Raw genomic sequence first — 18934 nt, 5'->3', positions numbered from 1 at the left:
TGGTCGATGACCTCCGTCTGGGCATTGACAGGGGAAGCGTGTCCCTGTTGGTGCTCTTGGACATCTCAGCGGCTTTCGATACCATAGACCATGGTATCCTTCTGGGGCGCCTGGCAGAGGTGGGAATCGGGGGCACTGCGCTCCAGTGGTTCCGGTCCTACCTCTCTTGGAGGTCCCAGATGGTGCAGCTGGGAGATGTGTGCTCCGATGAGAGGGCCCTTATAACTGGGGTCCCTCAAGGAGCCATTCTGTCTCCCATGCTATTTAACATTTACATGAAACCACTGGGAGAGATCATCCGGAGACATGGGGCGTGGGGTTATCAGTACAGTGGTACCTCGGGTTACGAAATTAATTCGTTCCGCCGCCGCTTTCCTAACCCGAAAAGCCTTCGCAAGCCGAAAACCCATAGGCGCTAATGGGGAAAAGCCGCGATTTCGTGTGAAATAGCGCTGAAAAGCACCAAAATTTTCTTCGTAACCCGAAAAAACGTTCGTAACCCGGAACAGTTATTTCCTATGGGATTTTTTCGTATCCCGGAAATTTCGTAACGTGGGTATTTCGTATCCCGGGGTACCACTGTACGCTGATGACACCCAAATAGTCTTCTCTATGTCTCCGACTGATGCAGTGACTGAGGATGGCGTCTCTCCTCTCGTGGCCTGCCTGGAGTCGGTAATGGGCTGGATGAGGGAAAACCGACTCAAATTGAATCCAGAGAAAACGGAGGTACTGGTGATAGGTTCCCCTGGTCCAGGAATGACGGTAGTTCCACCTGTCCTGAACGGGGTCACGCTCCCTGTGAAGGACTCCGTGCGCAGTCTGGGGGTGCTTCTTGACTCGTCGCTTCACCTGACTGCTCAGGTGAATGCGACGGTCAAGAACACCTGTTATCAGCTTCGGCTCATTCGCCAGCTGTGCCCATACCTGGCCCAGAGGGACCTTGAAATGGTAGTACATGCTCTGGTAACCTCGAGATTGGATTTCTGCAACGCACTCTACATGGGGCAACCCTTATACTAAACTGGAACTTCCAGGGCCAGCCATATTACACTGATGCTTAAAGACTTGCATTGGCTGCCTATTCGCTTCCGGGCACAATATAAGGTGTTGGTAATGACCTATAAAGCCCTAAATGGCTTGGGCCCAGGATACCTGAAGGACCGCCTCTCCCCGTACATTCCGTCCCGCACCCTCAGAACATCTGGGCAGCAATTACTTAGGGTGCCAGGGGCTAGGTTGACCTCTACCATGAGGAAGACTTTTTCCATCGCCGCCCCGGCCCTTTGGAGCACGCTGCCCACAGAGCTCCGCTCGGCCACCTCCCTGGCCCAGTTTAGAAAGGACCTAAAAACCTTTCTATTTCAGATGGCATTCCCCGACTAAAGTCCAGTGGGCCTCCCTTCCTCTTCTGTGGCAAAGAGGACTGGCTAACGGGGGTTTTATTCTGTTTTATTTTGCTGCTGTGTAATTGTTTTAACCTGAATGTATATGTTGTGTTTTATTGATATTTGCTGTGAACCGCCCTGATCTATGGAAGGGCGGTATAAAAATAAAAAAATTATTATTATTATTATTATTATTATTATTATTATTATTATTTGCTGCATGGGTAGCACAATGTATTCAGTTACGCTCGCTCCCGGACCGCCGCCGCTATTCTCCCCGGATTGAAAGAGAATGAATGCGCAGGTTGCAAATTCACTTGGCTTTGCAGCATTACTGCTTAAATCAAGAGGCCTATTCAAGAGATAGAGCAAGCGTTCATTACACAAATCAATTTGGTCCAAAGAACAGCGCAGTGGGTACTCAACCATTGCTCACATAATATTGTCGAGTTAATCAAATAATGCCTGCAAGACATTCACAAAGCCCCCCTCCTCTCCCCTACAGGGCTTTCTTTCTTTCTTTCTTTCTTTCTTTCTTTCTTTCTTTGAGAAATAACTTGATTGGTTTAGCAGCACAAATAATGCAAAACTGTGTATGTGTGTGTGTGTGTGTGTTTTAAAAGAACACCATAATAGGGTTAAGAACGGTTATGCGTTTCCCAGTTAAACATATGCACAACATTGTGTGGTGCACAGACTGGACTGATTAGTGAAAAGGGGGAAAGTAATTGTTTTGTTTTCCTTTGTGAGTATAATGGCCTGGATCCTGTCGATAGTCACTACTAGTGTAGATCCATTAACACTATGGGGTTTACCTAAGTGTTGACTCACCAGAGAATGACTGCAATCAAAACTCCACAATTTACATTGTAGTGTAAATATCCACATGCGGAGATAGGCTATGCCAGGTTTACACCCTCCCAATACAGAATGGTGACATTGTGTGACACATGCCAACGACTGGCAGTCACTGTGCAAGGAACAACGCACAACCACCATGTGCACAATTTGCAATCTGCATGATCAGAAATGCACAGTCTGCAGTGCACAGTGTTGCTGCATGCACAACTCTGCTTCTGTATCTGTCAGATGAATACATCCGTTGTGTTTTGGCAAATAAACCATCCATTATCACTAACAGACCTCTAGCCAACAATGGAGTCAATGGGTTTATTTTACTAGGGTCTACCTCTTCCATTAAGGGAGACGGAATAAGGAAGCACTTGCACAAAATGAAGGCAGTATATGACAATTTGTTGGTGTCGCACCAAATCAGAAGCGGAGGACCTCAGGCACAGCATGGTTTCACATCATTTTAAAGGCATGTTTTCAGCTGGATGTCCAAAGTTTTTAATCTGTGTCTTGTTTTAAACATTTTCGCTCAACTGGGAAATGGCACACACACTGTGCTTTTTTCATGCAGAATAAATCCCAAATTGCAAATATTCTTGCCCATCTAGGATCCTCTTCATTAAGGTTTCCAAACCGTTTTGGGAGCACTTTGGATTATTCTGCCCATCCTTTTACCCTTGTGAAAAACGACGCACTGTTGCATTAGTGTCATCCCCAGTATGGGAGTTCATGGTTTGTGTTGGATTAAAATCTGATCCATGTTTATGTCCGTGGCCATGGTGGCAAATGGATTCTGGGAATTATAGTCTATAAACAGTGCCTTTTGCGCTTTTGAACCAGTGAAGAGAAGGCTTACCTGGGGTCTTAAACTTTGCTTGACAGCCCTCCATGAAAAACTGGGACTGCAGTCTAAGAAAGACAGAAGGAAAGAGGAACTGGAGAAACAATAAAGTATTGAACTTGCCAGAGAGTGAGTGAAGGGAAGAAAAATAAACTTCAGCGAAAAGGCGAGGGCTCATGCCATGGTGAGGAATGTAAATTGGCTAAAGGATGATAGATTAAATTTGACATACGAAGACACATTCCATTGTGAAGATGCATGCATGCCCTGCATATAGTTTCTCCTCGCATTTGTCAATACCTAAATCAAATTTCACCAAGATTAAACTTGTGTAGCTCTGCCTTATTGATTGGGTTAGGAATGATTATGGAAAAATGAGCCCCTGAGTCCCAGATTAAAGGAGTTGCAAAATACACTCAACAGTCTTCAAAGGTTTCAGCAATTCGGACGCAGAAGATGGCGACTGCAATCCGAAGGCTGGGGAGTCTTCTATCTCCTTTGTAGGTTAATGGAAGTGGATTTGGGTTGGTCAGCCTATGCTGCGGACGTCCCAAACAGGATCTGTCCCTTCCTTCCAAAAGGCCCACGGTTATCAATAACTGGCGTAAAATATGTAATGGTTTATCAGGCCTTTTAAATTAAAAATACAATCTCAGCGGAGCCAGGAAAAAGTCATGTAATAAATGGGTGGAAATGACCTTTTTTGTAGAGATGACAAATGAGGCCTCAAGTCCCTGAGCCAGAAAGCTGGACATTATAGTTGATGTCTATAGCACAACAGATTTATAGACCAATGGTCGGGTTGTTGTTGTTGTTGTTGTTTATATTCCAAATAAGTTAACTCAGATTTCGTGGGAGGAGGCTTTGTTCCTCTGAATATTGGATCATGAAGTCTTCTCTGTAATGAATCTAGAGAATGTATGATGAAGCATACCAACATTTTATAGGTGTAAAGTGGTACATGCACCTCCCTTCTCATGGTTCCTTACCTGAATTAACTCATTTTCTCCTTCTTTCTTCATCCTTTTTTTTTTATGACAGTATTCTCAGTAATCTGTTATTGCAAACTTGAAACAAGTTTCCATATGCATCCCTATGTGCATGCACACTATGCGTAAACATAGTGTGCATGCACATAGGGATGCATATACCCCTCTTTGGTGGCAATTTGTGTGGATTTGTGGGCCTGCAACCTCTTCAGCAAGCATTGAAACAAAGAGTAAAGAATTAAAAAGCAAACAAACTGTCCCTCTGAATTCATGCTTTTACTTCATCCCCCCCATGACTTTTTTGAACCAGTACATTAAATTAATGAATGTTCAGAAATATGTATGTACCGAACATATATCTGTACTCAAACACATAGTGCATCTGCAGTATAATTAATTAGGTATTCCATATTGTTGTGTGAAAGAAAGAAAGAAAGAAAGGGGATGGGAGGGGAAAGCCCAGAGCGTTTTTAGCATTATGTTTTACACAAGACCATTAATTTTAATTTTCAAACGACATAATGAAATTAATTGCTTTCGTACTGTAGAAGCAGAATGCCTCTTATGGCAAGAGCAGAAACTGTAAGTAATATATGTATGTACCGTGAATGTGACTTTTGGCAACTTTTCACAGTATTATTATTATTATTATTATTATTATTATTATTATTATTATTATTACCATGGTAGTATGGAAATGTGTGATAGAGCCTTCAGGTCACTTAACAACTTACGGCAACCCCATGAATTTCATAACATTTTCTTAGGCAATGTATCCTCAGAGGTGGTTTTGCCAGTCTCTTCCTCTGAAATGTTGGCCCATAGCACCTGGCATTCCCTGGCAATCTCCCATCCAAGTGCTAACCAGGCTTGACCCTGCTTAGCTTTCAAGATCAGACAGAATCTGAGATTTAGGAGAGCAAAAAGGAAGTATTTCTTTACGCAAGACGTAGGTTAAACTGCTGTAAACAATTTGGTGACGATTACAGCCAGCAGGAGCAGAAACAGTCCAGAGGTCAAAATGTCGATAGTCAATCCGAGTCAAACAAACCAAGTGGAAGGATGTACAGAAGGGAACACCAGAGACGTCATTGACAAAAGTCACAAGGATCAAGGCCCAAGGTATCAAATCCAGGGAGATAAGATGGGCCTGTATATTTTTCCCCATTGTGCTAAGGCTTGGTCCCACATTTGTGCCATTGACTATGACTGTTTCCTTCTTTCTTGGACAAACATCATATACTGGTGGTAGCCAAAGGCTCCAGTCCATAAATCATCACTCTGAGTGACACTGGTTTATAAAACATTTCCTATTACAGTATGGAAATCATTGTACAGCAGCCTAAAAGAAAACAGTCTGAAATCCCATGTTCAGTATCTGTCCATCTATCAATTTTTCCAGTTCTCAGTGAAGGTGGTGATGGGTATCCAGAACTTGCAGGTGGCTCCACTCCTTGTTCAAGGGCTCATGAGCAATTATGCTTTTCCTACATGTGCACACACCCCACTAAATGCATCTGAGGAAGTAGACAGAAGTCTACAAAAGCTCATGCTGCCAACTTCTTTCTTTCAGTTAGTCTCAGAGATGCTACAAGATCTCTCTACATACTGATTTTACAGACAAACATGTCTATACTTTAGCAAGATTCTGTAGCACTTTGAGAATAACGGAAAGAAAAGAGTTGGTATCATGAGCTTTTGCAAACTTAAATCTACTTCCTTGTCCATTCCAAATGTATCTGAGAAGTAAACTTAAGTCTATGAAAGCTCATGCTGCCAACGTCTTTCTTTCAGTTGATCTCAAAGGTGCTACAATATCCTAAGTAGGATGTGCCCTTCACTATAAATACTTGTGCAACCTAGATCAGTAACTTGAGGTTCCTGTTGTACAGTCCTATGATGCACTGTAACACAACAATATGAATGTATATTTATGCTGCACGAATGCTGAATGGGATCTCTGACAGTGTTGTTCAGGAAGGAGCATATGAAGAGTGTGCATCTTCTCATGTTCTAAACGAAACTGGTTCTTCCTTTCTTCTTCAACCTTCATATTGCTAGAGATCTGAATGACGCTGAGCTTTCCAGGGAGGGAGAATTCCTCTGCAAGAGTAGGGCTTGTGATGGGATTAATGGTCTTTTCTCTCCCCATCCCTTACCCCTTTGCCTTCTTTTAGCAGACAGACGATGCAGCACAGACTGACGGACAGCAACAGACACAATCCTCTGAAAACACAGACAACAAATCACAGCCCAAACGGCTGCATGTCTCAAATATACCCTTCAGATTCCGGGATCCGGATCTCAGACAAATGTTTGGGGTAAGCACCAGTCAGTTCCTTATGATAGTCTTCCAAATAAATGAATATCATGAGAAGAATATCGTCTCCAGCCCATGCATGTCATCCATATCATAGTCTGAGGGCGGACAGTTGCAGTGTGTTTGGGAAATGTTTCTTTCCTTAGTTCCAGGGGCTGCATGGACTTGCAGAAAAACTATATGAAGCAAGAAACAACAAAACCAAAACAGAAGTAGCTATCTCTGAGGCATCTACACTGTTGAAATAACGCAATTTGATACCACTTTAAATGGTGTAGCCTCCATCCAATACAATCTTGGGATTTGTAGCTTGAAAAGGTCTATGCCAAAGAGTGCTGGTGCCTCACCAAACTATAAATCCCAAGAGAGTGTAAAATGGAGCCACAACACTTAAAGTGGTGTCCAGGTACATTATCGCTATAGTGTAGATGCATCCTTGGAAACTTTTCCTAGTCTCAGGTTTCAGGGGAAGACAGCTTTTAGTTTCTCAGAGAGAAAATCTCCCCAATGACACAGTATCATGTTAAAGACACATATCATGCTATATGTTTCCATGCGCTAGTGCCCTCTTCCTCAGGGGCATAAAAGCCAAATCTGTAGTCCATAAAAGTTTGGAGCATAATACATTTGTTATGTGCCACAATGCTTCTTGCTGGTGTTGTCGTGACAGGCTAAGGCTGGGAGTGTCCACATGAATAGCCCAAGGCTTTGGGGTCTTGTGCAGCCTTCTGTTCTTGCAATTATAGTCCCAGCCAGAAAAGAAGTGGGGAAAAGTGGGAGAAAATAAAGTTCCAAGCAACCAACAGCAATTCTGGTTAGGCCAAAATTGCTTTTGTGCCTTGATTCGATCTACTATCCTGATGAGGCATGTTATAGCCTGCATACAACCTCCACCCCATGTGGGCCCATAGCCATTTGCCTTTTAAAAACCTGCATGAAAATTCATGCCCATTTTCAGTGGCAAGTAATTCAAACTTTGGTACATGTTTTCCGCAGTGTACACAATTTTAAGAAGCATGTTGCTCTCATATATGCCTTTCTGAACACAGCTGCTTGCATCGTGCATCATACCGGAAGATTGTAAAGTTCTTTTATACACGATCAAGTCTCATCCCTACATGTTTTCTGGCTGATTTCCACTTCTCACAGTCATTCACTGTCCAGGGCGAACATAGGTGGAGGAGAGCCACCTGGATGTCTAGAGGACCAAAAGGAGGAAGTAATAGTAGTAGAGTAGTAGTAGTAGAAGATGGAAGTGCGCAATTCTTCCTTTCACCACCACCACAAGAACAAAGGTCATAGGCAGTTATGTCTGCCTATGTCACCATCAGGATGTCAGCCAAAATACCATCATGTATATCTTTTTGTATACCAGAGAAGAGAAAGTGCATCATAAAATTCAGAGAAGCATGAAAGTGGAAGGATAGATGCACTGCAGATTGTCTATCTGTTTGTGAAAGTGTGGACCGAATGCATTTGTATTAAAGAGAAACCAAGCCATGCTTGCCCTACTCTCTACCTATTGGTGTCCGGCCACATGTGTATCCAAGCAAGGGTGAGAATCATGTAACATTCTGGACGTTGCTGAACTACAGCTCCCAACATTGCCCCTCAGTGACTATACCAAGTAGGACTGCTTGGAGCTGCAGTATAACAACACCTGGGCAACGCCTAAAGAGCCACACAGTTTCCATTCCCTTCTCTAAGCCCAGTGTCCTAGAATGTCTATGGATGTGACAATGGTGCAAATTTTCTCCAACAACCCAGAATGGAAGAGAAGATTAGAAGCACCAGGTTGTTACAACTTTAACGGCTTCATCTCCTGACTAATATTGGCAGACCTACCTGACACTTTTCAGTTTCCTACATCCCCGACTGTTCCATGTTTGGCCTTTGATACTGCTGTGTTGTTTGTGTTCTGACACTGGAGCACTGGTACTCCAGAGAGCTTTGGGTGGCCTTGTTAATGACACTGAAATAACCAGACTTGACAGTATGAGTGATGTATTGGAAAATGTCACACTGCATGAGTGTGTCAAGATTTGTATGTATGTATATATATATATATATATATATATATATATATATATGACACCGAAACTCTGTCTCAATATTAATGTCCAGCTTTAGCAAGCTGTTTTTGCTGAATTCACAGCCGAGTAAAGTGGGAATCTGACATCCTTCTCAAGTAAGCATATTAGGACTCATGGTATATTAGGACTCATGTAGTCTATTGTCCTTCTAGCAAAACAGGTGGGGAACACCATGTTCAACAACTATGTTGAACCAGTTCTGCAGATGGATTCACACATGTGTAAATCTATCTGCAGGACTGGTTCAACATGTTTGTTGAACATGGTGCCGCTGCACATCCAGATATAAATGCAGCTGCGCACTTGGTTTCACATTCCATTGTGCATCCAGTTGTGCATTTGGTTCCACATTGGGTTCTACAAGATTGCCACTCAACACAAGACCCTTGGTTTGTGAAACAACACTCTGAATCTCAGCCATTACTGGACTGTCACTCTCATCTGCCCTAGGCAACATACTCAATGGGGAAGGATGATGGAAACCACAGTTCAACAACATCTGGAGCTCTGTTCCATAAGATACGGTTGCTTTTTTCACCTCTTTACTGGGCAGGTTCAGATCGTGTTCGCATAAGAATTTCCCCAGTTTCTGATTTGGTACTGAAATCCAATTGGGACTGCAGGAGAAGTTGCTAATACCACACACAAAACTGCCATGGAGTTCTTGCTTCACAGAGATATTTCACTGTCATTCTGATGGAGAAATCCCCTTCTGAGCATGAATACTTCAATCCAGTCATGGAGTTAACACCAGCTTTCCTCCTTTAATTCATTTGCATGTAACATGTATCTCCACCGATGCGAGAGGTGGTAGAAATGTAGTTTGTACAAACTGCTGTCATCTACAGCTTCTTCAACTTTGCCTGATCCCCATGAAATAGCTGTGGGGAAGGAGCCTCCAAGAGTGTAGAGTAAGTCTGGTGTATGAGCTTTGGGCATTGCAAAGGGAGGAAGGGAATACCAACCTCTGCAGTGTCCCCAAAAGGGACATAGTATCCCAAGGGAAACTTGCTTGGGTATATGCTATGAAAAGGATGCCACTCCACTGGCATAAAAGAGACACAGTCATAACTTAACACTAGACTGCAGGCATTAACTGAAGCTGAAGAGTGGGAGATGCAGGATGGATCAAAGAAAGTACTGAGTTCCTCAGCACTTGGTTATGAATATGGAATTTGCTACCACAAGATGCAGTGGTTGCCACCAGTTTGGGCAAGAATGTTAAGTACATTTGTGGAGGATAAAGTTCTCCATGGCGGCTAGTCATGACAGGGAAATGTCACCCGCACAAATGATCAGCTCATCCCCATTTGAATTAGCCTCACTTCAGCATGCAATCATTTCCCAATGTGACGCAATCCTCTAAAACGCAGAAATCGTCTTGTGGTGCAAAACATCAATGTTCCCAACGACGTGCCTTTGAATGCTCATGTGACCTTTTCTCTTTCTTTACAGCAATTTGGTAAAATCTTAGATGTTGAAATTATTTTTAATGAGCGCGGCTCAAAGGTAAGCACTCCGATACACCTGTGGAAATGTTGAATGTGCCTGAAGAACTGAATACAAACAAGAGGAAGCGACTGCACTCCTGTAATAAAAAATTCCCCTTAAGTATCCATCTGAACAGAAACACTTACTGGGCTCCGCACATTTCCAGCCGGGGCACATATGCACATTTTTAAGTCAATTTCCCAAACAGCATGAAATTCATTGGCCTAATTGTGAATCCTTTAAAAGGGGTTTCTTTTTCTAAACCATGATAAACTGTCACCGGTTAAATGGGAATATTGCTTTTTTTGCTTTTAAATATAACCAAGTGTTGTCTATGGATTCTCTCTCCTCTACCTGATAATTGTCTTACTCATTGTCTGAAATTAGTTCAAGCTAGCAGGGGAGGAAGAAAAGGTAGTTAGAAAAGGCGTACCTTCTGCTCTCAAAATGGAAGCAAGTCATATAATGTAATATCCTCGAGAGTAATTACTCGATCAATGGCAACAGTTCCTGGTTATGAACGCAGAGATCTTTAACAGGTTAGTTAGTTAAAATTTCCAAACATTTCTAAGACATAAGGAGAGACTCAGGCAACCCTATAATACCCAGGCACAACTGTGCAAACAGAGGCGGGATACAGACCACCAGAAAGAGGCGGCCGGGAGCGCCTCTCTTTTCCGCATAACCGCACCGCAGCAACCAGATTGCACAACGCAGTTACGCAGAAAGAAAAGGAGCACTGAAAAGCGGCTCCTTTTAGCGCCGCCGCAAATTGCCTGTCCCAGTTGGTGAAGATTCTCATCAAACTAGGTTTTTCTTGGACACAGTTTCTTGTGATGCAAGGCACCCATTTTTCAACCAATTTTTTTAATGTGAAGCCGAAGGCTTTCATGGCCAGCATCCATAGTTTTTTGTGGGTTTTTTTTCGGGATATGTGGCTATATTCTAGAAGAGTCCATTCCTGATGTTTCACTATCTTCTCAGAAGATGCCAGCCACAGATGCTGGTGGAATGTCAGGAATAAACTCGACTAGAACGTGGCCACATAGCCCAAAAAACCCCCCACAAAAAACATTTTTGGAATGTCTTTAAATATTCTTTCCATCCCTACTTGAGACTCTAGCGATGCCTATCAAGGTGACCTATCTGGTCCGCATTACATATTATGGGTACAGTAGCCAAAGTAGTGAAATCCCGTTCCGGAAACCTGCTTCATAGATGATCAGAGTGTTCAGGCCCAGTAGTAACTGGTGAGTTGGAGCAGTGAATTTTTTTGGACTTTAGAGAGAACTTTGCAAGGACTATCCATAGGGATGGCCCTAATTTGGAGACTTGTATTGGAACATATGGATGCCCACAGAAGGTCAGCCACTCCATATTTTTGCCAAAACCTTAAAGGAACTGTCCAGGGCTTCTAATCAAGAATATAGAATGGTTGGCCTTATGGTGACATCCATATATTCAAATAGCAGTGAATCTGTTAGGGCTGTAGCTTGAATGTACAAGGAGTGTTGGAACTATTTGGGGGGGGGGGATAGAGGTCAACAGCTTTGCATACTTCCTTTAAAATGCCACTTGAGATCTAGAGTGGGTTCAACACCACAAAAATATTGGAACTGTCCACGATCATGGCTTGTCTTTCATATAGAGGAGAGAAAAAACGATCATGCTTTGATGACTTGCATATGGATATGATCAAACCTTGCCCTCTTTTTCTATCTATCCCAGACTTTGTCATAGCCATTGACCACCCAAGACATTGACCCATCTTGCTCCGGTGGGAGAGGAGCACTGTCCTGACTAGGGGCATGTGAGAGCTCAGGGATCATGCCATCCTGGTTTGATGCCCATTCCAAAATCCCAATAGAATTCTGTTTCATCCTATTACTTTAATTTGCTCATGTACCAACGTTACAGAAATGCAATGGCTTCTCTTTCGATGTTACTGTTCTAGCAGAGGAAGGCAGCTCCTTTCCCTTAAACATTTTGATATTGGTATTGTCCTTCTCTCCTAGGAATGTCATTATATTTTGGGGGGTAAGAGAGTTTAAAATAGATTTGTAGTGTTTTATGTTTAGATGTGTTAAACTGTGTAGGCACTATGAATAGATTCCCCCCGTAATAATGGAAATGTCAAAGTTTTCAGTCAATTGTTATCTGGAAGTTTTAAAATGCAAGTTCAGCTCTGTTGGAGCATATTTTAAAATGGTAGTCAGGCTCTAGCTAGAATGAATTGCTGAAAGTAGTATACTAAGCAAAGAGCAGTGTGAAGAGCTATGGAATTTATAATCCAATATTGTGTTCCACAAGATGGATTCAGTCCTCCCTAAACTGTAACTCCATGTGCGCTTTGGCATATGGACACACCAACATATACAATCCTTGCAGTCATGGCTCTACCATTCATTTCACTTCAGGCAGCAGAATTGAGAGCCTCTTCCACAGTGGTTCTGCTTAATGACAAGTTCTACAGGCGAAGAGCATGGCAGATCTTGCAGCCATCCAGGGATGGCTGGAAAGAAGGTCCTTTCCAAAGGGATCTCACAAGATGTGGGTTTTATGGTGGCTTCTTCCCACAGTGCTACCTCAGGAACTGGAGCAATACCAAGATAAGAAGAACCCGTGTCCTAACAAAGTCCATTTCTGTTGGGCCAATAACTTTGCAAATTCTCTCTCTGACACAGTCGTGCATGTGGGCTCACACACATTTCCTGTCTATTCGGGGAGGAAAAGAGAGGTTTGATCATCTTGCTTTGTTTAAACCCCATATATTTCTCATTGCTTACCGTTACAGTAAGACAAAGGAATCGGAATCCTATGGATGACATACGATCCGGCATCCCTAGGTTACATGTACCTCCATGCTATTTTGAAAGTCTTAAAGGAGGTATTAATTACCTCCTTGTTTGCCCTCCATTCAATATTATGGAAAAAGTTGAAGCACATACATGAAGCTCACCTTGCCAGTACTACAATAGCCCTTCTCCTGTGGCCATTTAGTGGCTGATGGAGAGTCAAGAGGATGAGAGAAGCATTTGGTTGTGACCCCATTGCCAGACACAGACCAAGGATGACTTCTATTGAGATGCCCTGGAAAGTCTTAGCCCTTAGTCTGTATCATATCCAGAGATGTTTCTGATCACCTCCACTCTCCTCCACCCATGGAATAGACATTGGAAGAGGGGCTGCTGCAATGTAATGGTAAGTATAGGGGTGAGGAGAACTTTGGCCATTGCAGAAGGAAGAAGGTAATACCAACCTTTGCAAGGGTCCCCCAAATAATTTATATTTGCAAGTACAGGAGGTGTGAAAGAATCTCTGGGCCCTGTTAGAAATCCGTTTTGTGAAGGAGAAGGCGAGAAAGAACCAGACAACATCCTAAAGTGTAAAGATATATAACTGAGCACTAAAATTAGTCATCCAAGTTATTGTGTTCCCCATCACCATTTAGGGATATAAGAGAGGAACAATAAAGAAAACTGATAGAAAGGAAATCAACACATTTGGGATGTGGTGTTGGAAAAGAGTGCTGAGGATACCGTAAATAGCCAAAAAGAACAGATCAAATGAGAACTCTCCCTGCAAGCCAATATGATGAAACTGAAGTTGTTGCACTTTAGTCACATCATAAGAAGGCACAACTCATTAGAAAAGACAATAATGTTAGAAAAGGTAGAGGGAGGTAGAAAGAGAGGAAGACCACAAACCAGATGGATGGACTCAATCAAGGAGGTCATAGACCTGAATCTGAAGGATCTAAGCACAACATTCTAAGACAGGTTTTTTTTAGAGATGTCTCATCCATAGGGTCACCATGAGTTAGGGTCAAGTTGAGGGAAGAAACCCTCTCCAAAACACAGGAACATCAAGTATATAATCTTGTGACTCTTCTGGTCTTGAGGCATTGTGGTTGTAGTTGTGGTCATCTTTCCCAAGAATGTCCACTGAGCTTCTCCTCCTCTCAAAATGTTTGTGATTCCTCCTTAGACATAGGCAAATGGGTTCTTGCTGCTTGACATACAATAATAGGGTGGAAAACCCAAACAAGTTCCACATGCTTTAATATGGTCAACTGTTCATTCCCTTTAATAAAACAAATTATTATTATTTAACATGTTTTGGCCCACAAGAGAAAAAGCCTACAGCAAAAATCACTGAAGTTACAAACCCTCTCCAAAACACAGAATTTTTGTATCTAAAAACAAAGAAATTTTGTATTTTGTATAGCCTGTATTTTTGGAGAGGGTTGATAACAAAACAATGCAACTCAGTTCTGCTGCCTCATTTGAAATAAATGGGGATATTTCTTGCCTATTTGGGTTCTTGCTCTTTTGTTTCAATTTGAATAAATCATGTATCCTTCCTGTTGGCCAGTATTGAGGTTCTTACAGGAGCCACATGGAGCTCATCAAGTCCAAGCCACTTGCTCCAGAGGCACAATGATTGATGGAACCTAACAGCTACCCTTTATGGGCAGACTCCATGCTTCATACGTGTCCAAGGATAGGACCCTACAGAATTCATCTGTGGCCTCTGGAGCAACAGACTTTGACTTCATTCCTGCTCCTTGGTGACCGCAACGGCCAATACTGGAATGAAAAGAAGGGCTAGGTTTATATCCATCCAGAGCTTATCATTTTGAGTAAATTGTCTTGAAGATGTTATGGTAACCATGAGCTCATTCAAACATAGCCTTGCCAATACATCCAGCATGCCTTGGAGTGTGGGAGAAAAGCTTGGACTTCCACATTCATGCTCTAACAACCTTACAAAAGACGTTTCGTGTAAACCGGGGCTTATGTGCACCACACACCTCCTCCTTTGCCATGGAGAGCTGATATCGGTGGCAGTTGGTTGCTTCCATGTCAGTAGGACACTGAGTCCTCATTAAGTTTTAGTCCAAATTTTAAAGGAAATACCCAGAGTGTTGAATCTATTCTGGGGATGGGCTTCCACTTCTTGGATAGTTCCCTTTAAAGTTCACCATAAAACCCATTGACATGGAAGCCACTAGATGTCCCTGGCAGATATCTCCTGGAGCAGGAGTTGAATCAGACTCTGGCTTGTCCTACCACTTTATCGCATGGCTAACATGGATGGCAAGGCTCTGTTGAAACTGAATCAGAAGTTCCCGAACTATGCACATTTTCTTTTTTGCAATTAAATAAAGAAGACAGATGAAAACACAGTCTAGTGGAAATTTGATCCAATTGTTTGCATTTTTGCATTATGTTTTACCTTTACTCATACCATTTAATTCGGTATAAGAGTCAGGGACTTTACGGTTGACTTCTAGTCCCAGTTTTCTTCCGTTGGCAGTTCTTTTGTTTCATTTTCGCTTTGGTTTTCGTTTTCTGTTTCTTTTTTTCCCCCTCCTCTTCCAATTTTCTTTTTTTCCCTTTAAGGTCAAAAGAATGAAACGTTCTAGATTTCAGCCAAAAATTATCAACGACCCTAGTGTTGCATGCGAAACAAACAAAAAAAAAGAGAAATGTTTCTTTGCTCCACAATGGCATGTACCAACAACCAATGTTCTAGAACAGGTTTGCATTCCGTGTTGAAATTTGTGCCTATGTTTTCCATTTTGTATTAATTATGATTTCGTTGAGCCAAATCTGCATGTCATTACGATAGCGGTTCACTTTCTTTTCTCACCATCTCCTTTATTTATTTTGTTTTGTTTTAAAACTCCCCACCCCAACCCCCTGACATAATGACATGGCTCCATTTGATCCGGATTTCTTTCCTTTCTTTTTCTTTTTCTTTGTTAGATTTCTTTTCCTCTGTAGTGACTATTTAGAGCAACAAACAAACAAGCGGACAAAACAAAAAAATGGTATTTGGTGTTCATGCTTTGATATTTTTCCAGGAGACATTCTCTAACTGACGAAAGAGAGAGAGCAAAGTTGTTCACCATCGGTCTCTTTGTTAATTGCGCAACTCAGAACGATGATCATATTTGCAGATGACTCTATAATTCGCACGTTGCGGGAAACGAAGAACGAACGAGAAATCTGCTAAATTAAAGAGGGGGACAGAGAAAGAGAGGGAAGGAAGAGAGAGACAAAGAGAGAGAGAGAGATTGACAAAGAACATAAGCAAAGAAGTGGTCATTGTCTGAAATAATGATACGCATGTTATTCTCCCCCTTCTCCCACCTGCATGTAGGGATTTGGTTTCGTTACTTTCGAAAATAGTGCTGATGCGGAAAGGGCGAGGGAGAAATTACACGGCACCGTGGTAGAGGGCCGTAAAATCGAGGTGCATGTTCAAAATATTTTCCTTTTCATCCATTTTGTAAATGTCTGCCTCACTCTCATTCGTTGTTTCAAAGGCATCATTAGCGTCTCTTGTGTGCTTCCCCCTTCCCCTCCCATTGTTTTTATTTTCTCTATACATACATATATAAAACTTTATATATGTATATATATATTTATAGGTATGTATATACGCACACGCGTGTGTGTATATGCACATGCGTATAAATAAGAGAATCTCGCCCTCCATTTTTTTTCTTCTTTTCTTTTTTTTTTAACAATGTTTTTTTTTTTTCCCCCCCCCCCCCCCCCCCGTTTGTTTATTTTGTTTTTAATTATCTTTCTCATCATAACTTTTGTTGAAAGTTGAATGACAGACACGTGGCAAGCTTGACTATTTTGCAGCGATCGGAAAGGTTTTGTAATTCAAATGATGGGTGCAATAGGGTTGTTTTTTTCTGTAAAACAAAGTGAAATAAAATTGGAAACTGAAAAACGAAAGCACTAAGAGGAAGCGATAAAGCAAAAAAACAACAACAACAACGCTAAGGCCTTTTTATTTTGTTTTGTTTTGTTTGTTTCAGACTTACTTGATTTGATTGTTTTGTTTTCCCTTTTTCGCTACAGGGTTGATGTGGGATCCACAGTGGCTTTCAACCGTTGGCTTTGACAAGCGTTAAAATGATTTTGTAAAACGAAACCAAAACTATATCTCAATAAAATAAAGATATATTAAGTTTCTTATTATTTTTTAAAAAAACAAATAATTTTTAAAACACTGAAAAGCAATACAGTAAAGTCTCGATCATCTGACAAAAACGGGCGGGCTGATAGTCGGATATCCGAAAATGTTGGATAATCCGGAGGATCCAAGAAAAGCCTTGGAATCACCATGAATTGCAAAAGTATTGAAGTTTTACTGCAGTAACAGTAAAAGGTAACATTGCAGTAACATGACAGTAACAACACTGTAATGTATAACCAGTTCAGTCCTCTGAAAATGTAAAGAAATCACTGAGCGGTGACATCGGATAACCCAGAATGTCGGATTATCGAAGGTCGGATAATTGAGACTCTACTGTATTGAAAAAGAATCAAAATGGCTCGTTTCTGCTCTGGACAAATCCAAGTCCGGTAAGGAGACCTGATGCTGCTCAATTTTTATCCAAAATAAGGAAGCTCCAAAATAGCGTTTCGACTCCACAAATGAATCCCCTTCAACACTGCCTGACGAATATTTGTTAGGATTTTAAATGAAAGAGGGAGAGAGAGAGAGAGAGAGAAAGAAAAAAAATACCAATTGAAAATTGCTGTCGTACTTTGAGTAAGATGTCGCATGTTTTGCCTTCTCATTTTCCCCTCCTTCGACGGTAGCCCCTAGGGCCCTCACCAAACTCTCAGTAACTCTGGTAACTGTATACATACCCCATGCTGGCGATGGTGCTGAATGGTAAGTGGAGAAGTCCATCTGCCGTTTCACGTCTCTCTTTTTTTAAGTGCTGATATATATCTCTATATACCACGTGGATTTTTTTTTTTACTTGTCGTATTAAGTTTTCTCAATGCTCTTTTCTCTATATATACGTTTTTTTCCCCCTTCCTTCTCTATTTTGGTAACGCCTGCAAAAAACAACAACAACGAGTGTCCGTTTTTTAAAGCAAGCCTTGGAGACACTGACTTGGATTGAGGATATGACTTTTGTGCACATCTTACTCAGATTGTGAATTCCATATTGTGTTCAATAATGCACCCTCTTTTTTATCCTTTTTCGTTAGCTGTGGTTTGGAAAGCTTGAATGGTTTTGTTAGTTTTCTTGCAATGAACAAAACGAGGCTCATGTTCCCCAAAGTGTCGAATGCTCCATGTTGCTTTTCCAATGGTACTTCTCTGAAAGGGTTATGTTGCACACTGCTAGGATTCGTTTGTCGTTTTCTTTTTCTTTCCTTACATTTCTTTTCGACCTTTGGTTTCTTCCCTTGTACCTCGTCTCTTCCTCCTCTCTACTCCACTGCATGCTTCTTCATGCAATTTCTTTTTCAAATATATATCTATATATATTTTGGTTTTGAACTATTTTATCGTTTCAGTGTTACCATGGAATAAAAAAAGCATGCTCAAAATCTTCAGTTACGCAAAATTTGCTTTCAATGTCTCTTTATTAACGTTTAAAGGAGATAATGATAGTTCGTTGAAATGATTTGTAAAGTTTTATCAAATGGCAGTGGGAGTACACATAATTTTAAATAGTGTGTTTTTTGTGGTTTTGTTTTGTTGTTTTTTTTGTTTTTGTTATGCACTTCCTGCCTTTGTCTTAATTTTAATTTCATTTAAATTTTAGGAGCATTAAATTAAATTGCATTTCTACACGACTAATGCCAATAATAATGCATGCTTTTCATTAGCGTCATGGATGCTTGTGTGTTGACCGAAATGGTAGTGATTTGTTTTTCTATGTGCTTAGGTAAATAATGCAACAGCTCGCGTCATGACAAATAAGAAGACTGTCAACCCCTATACAAACGGTAAGCTTCAGAAAGATATCTTCGTGTTTTTCCATTTGAATTTACTTGGACAAAGGGCTTATTGACCCAAGGCAATGGCTCTTAGCTTGTTGATCAGATTTGTTTTACGGCCTGAAATCCTTGTGGTGACATAATAATAATAATAATAATAATAATAATAATAATAATAATAATAATAAT

At 41.3% G+C, this 18934-nt stretch overlaps 1 protein-coding gene across 8 annotated transcripts in view; it reads left to right on the top strand.

Moving 5' to 3' along the window:
* The window catches only part of RBFOX1 (RNA binding fox-1 homolog 1), a 1322412-nt gene that overhangs the window by 1201170 nt on the left and 102308 nt on the right, over positions 1-18934 (top strand). For 6 of the 8 annotated variants that reach the window (XM_042437936.1, XM_042437941.1, XM_042437944.1 and 3 more), the window contains exons 8-12: positions 6248-6391; positions 9939-9992; positions 15380-15517; positions 16143-16235; positions 18694-18754. In XM_042437936.1, coding sequence (XP_042293870.1) covers positions 6248-6391; positions 9939-9992; positions 15380-15517; positions 16143-16235; positions 18694-18754 — 490 coding nt within the window. The remainder of the gene's footprint in view (positions 1-6247; positions 6392-9938; positions 9993-15379; positions 15518-16142; positions 16236-18693; positions 18755-18934) is intronic. The other 2 variants (XM_042437945.1, XM_042437943.1) reach the window with 1 other exon arrangement.

This window comes from Sceloporus undulatus, chromosome 8 (genome assembly GCF_019175285.1).
Source record: "Sceloporus undulatus isolate JIND9_A2432 ecotype Alabama chromosome 8, SceUnd_v1.1, whole genome shotgun sequence".
Classification (NCBI taxonomy): domain Eukaryota; kingdom Metazoa; phylum Chordata; class Lepidosauria; order Squamata; family Phrynosomatidae; genus Sceloporus; species Sceloporus undulatus.
The sequence above is the reverse complement of the archived record's forward strand: the minus strand, read 5'-3'. Positions and strand labels throughout refer to the sequence as shown.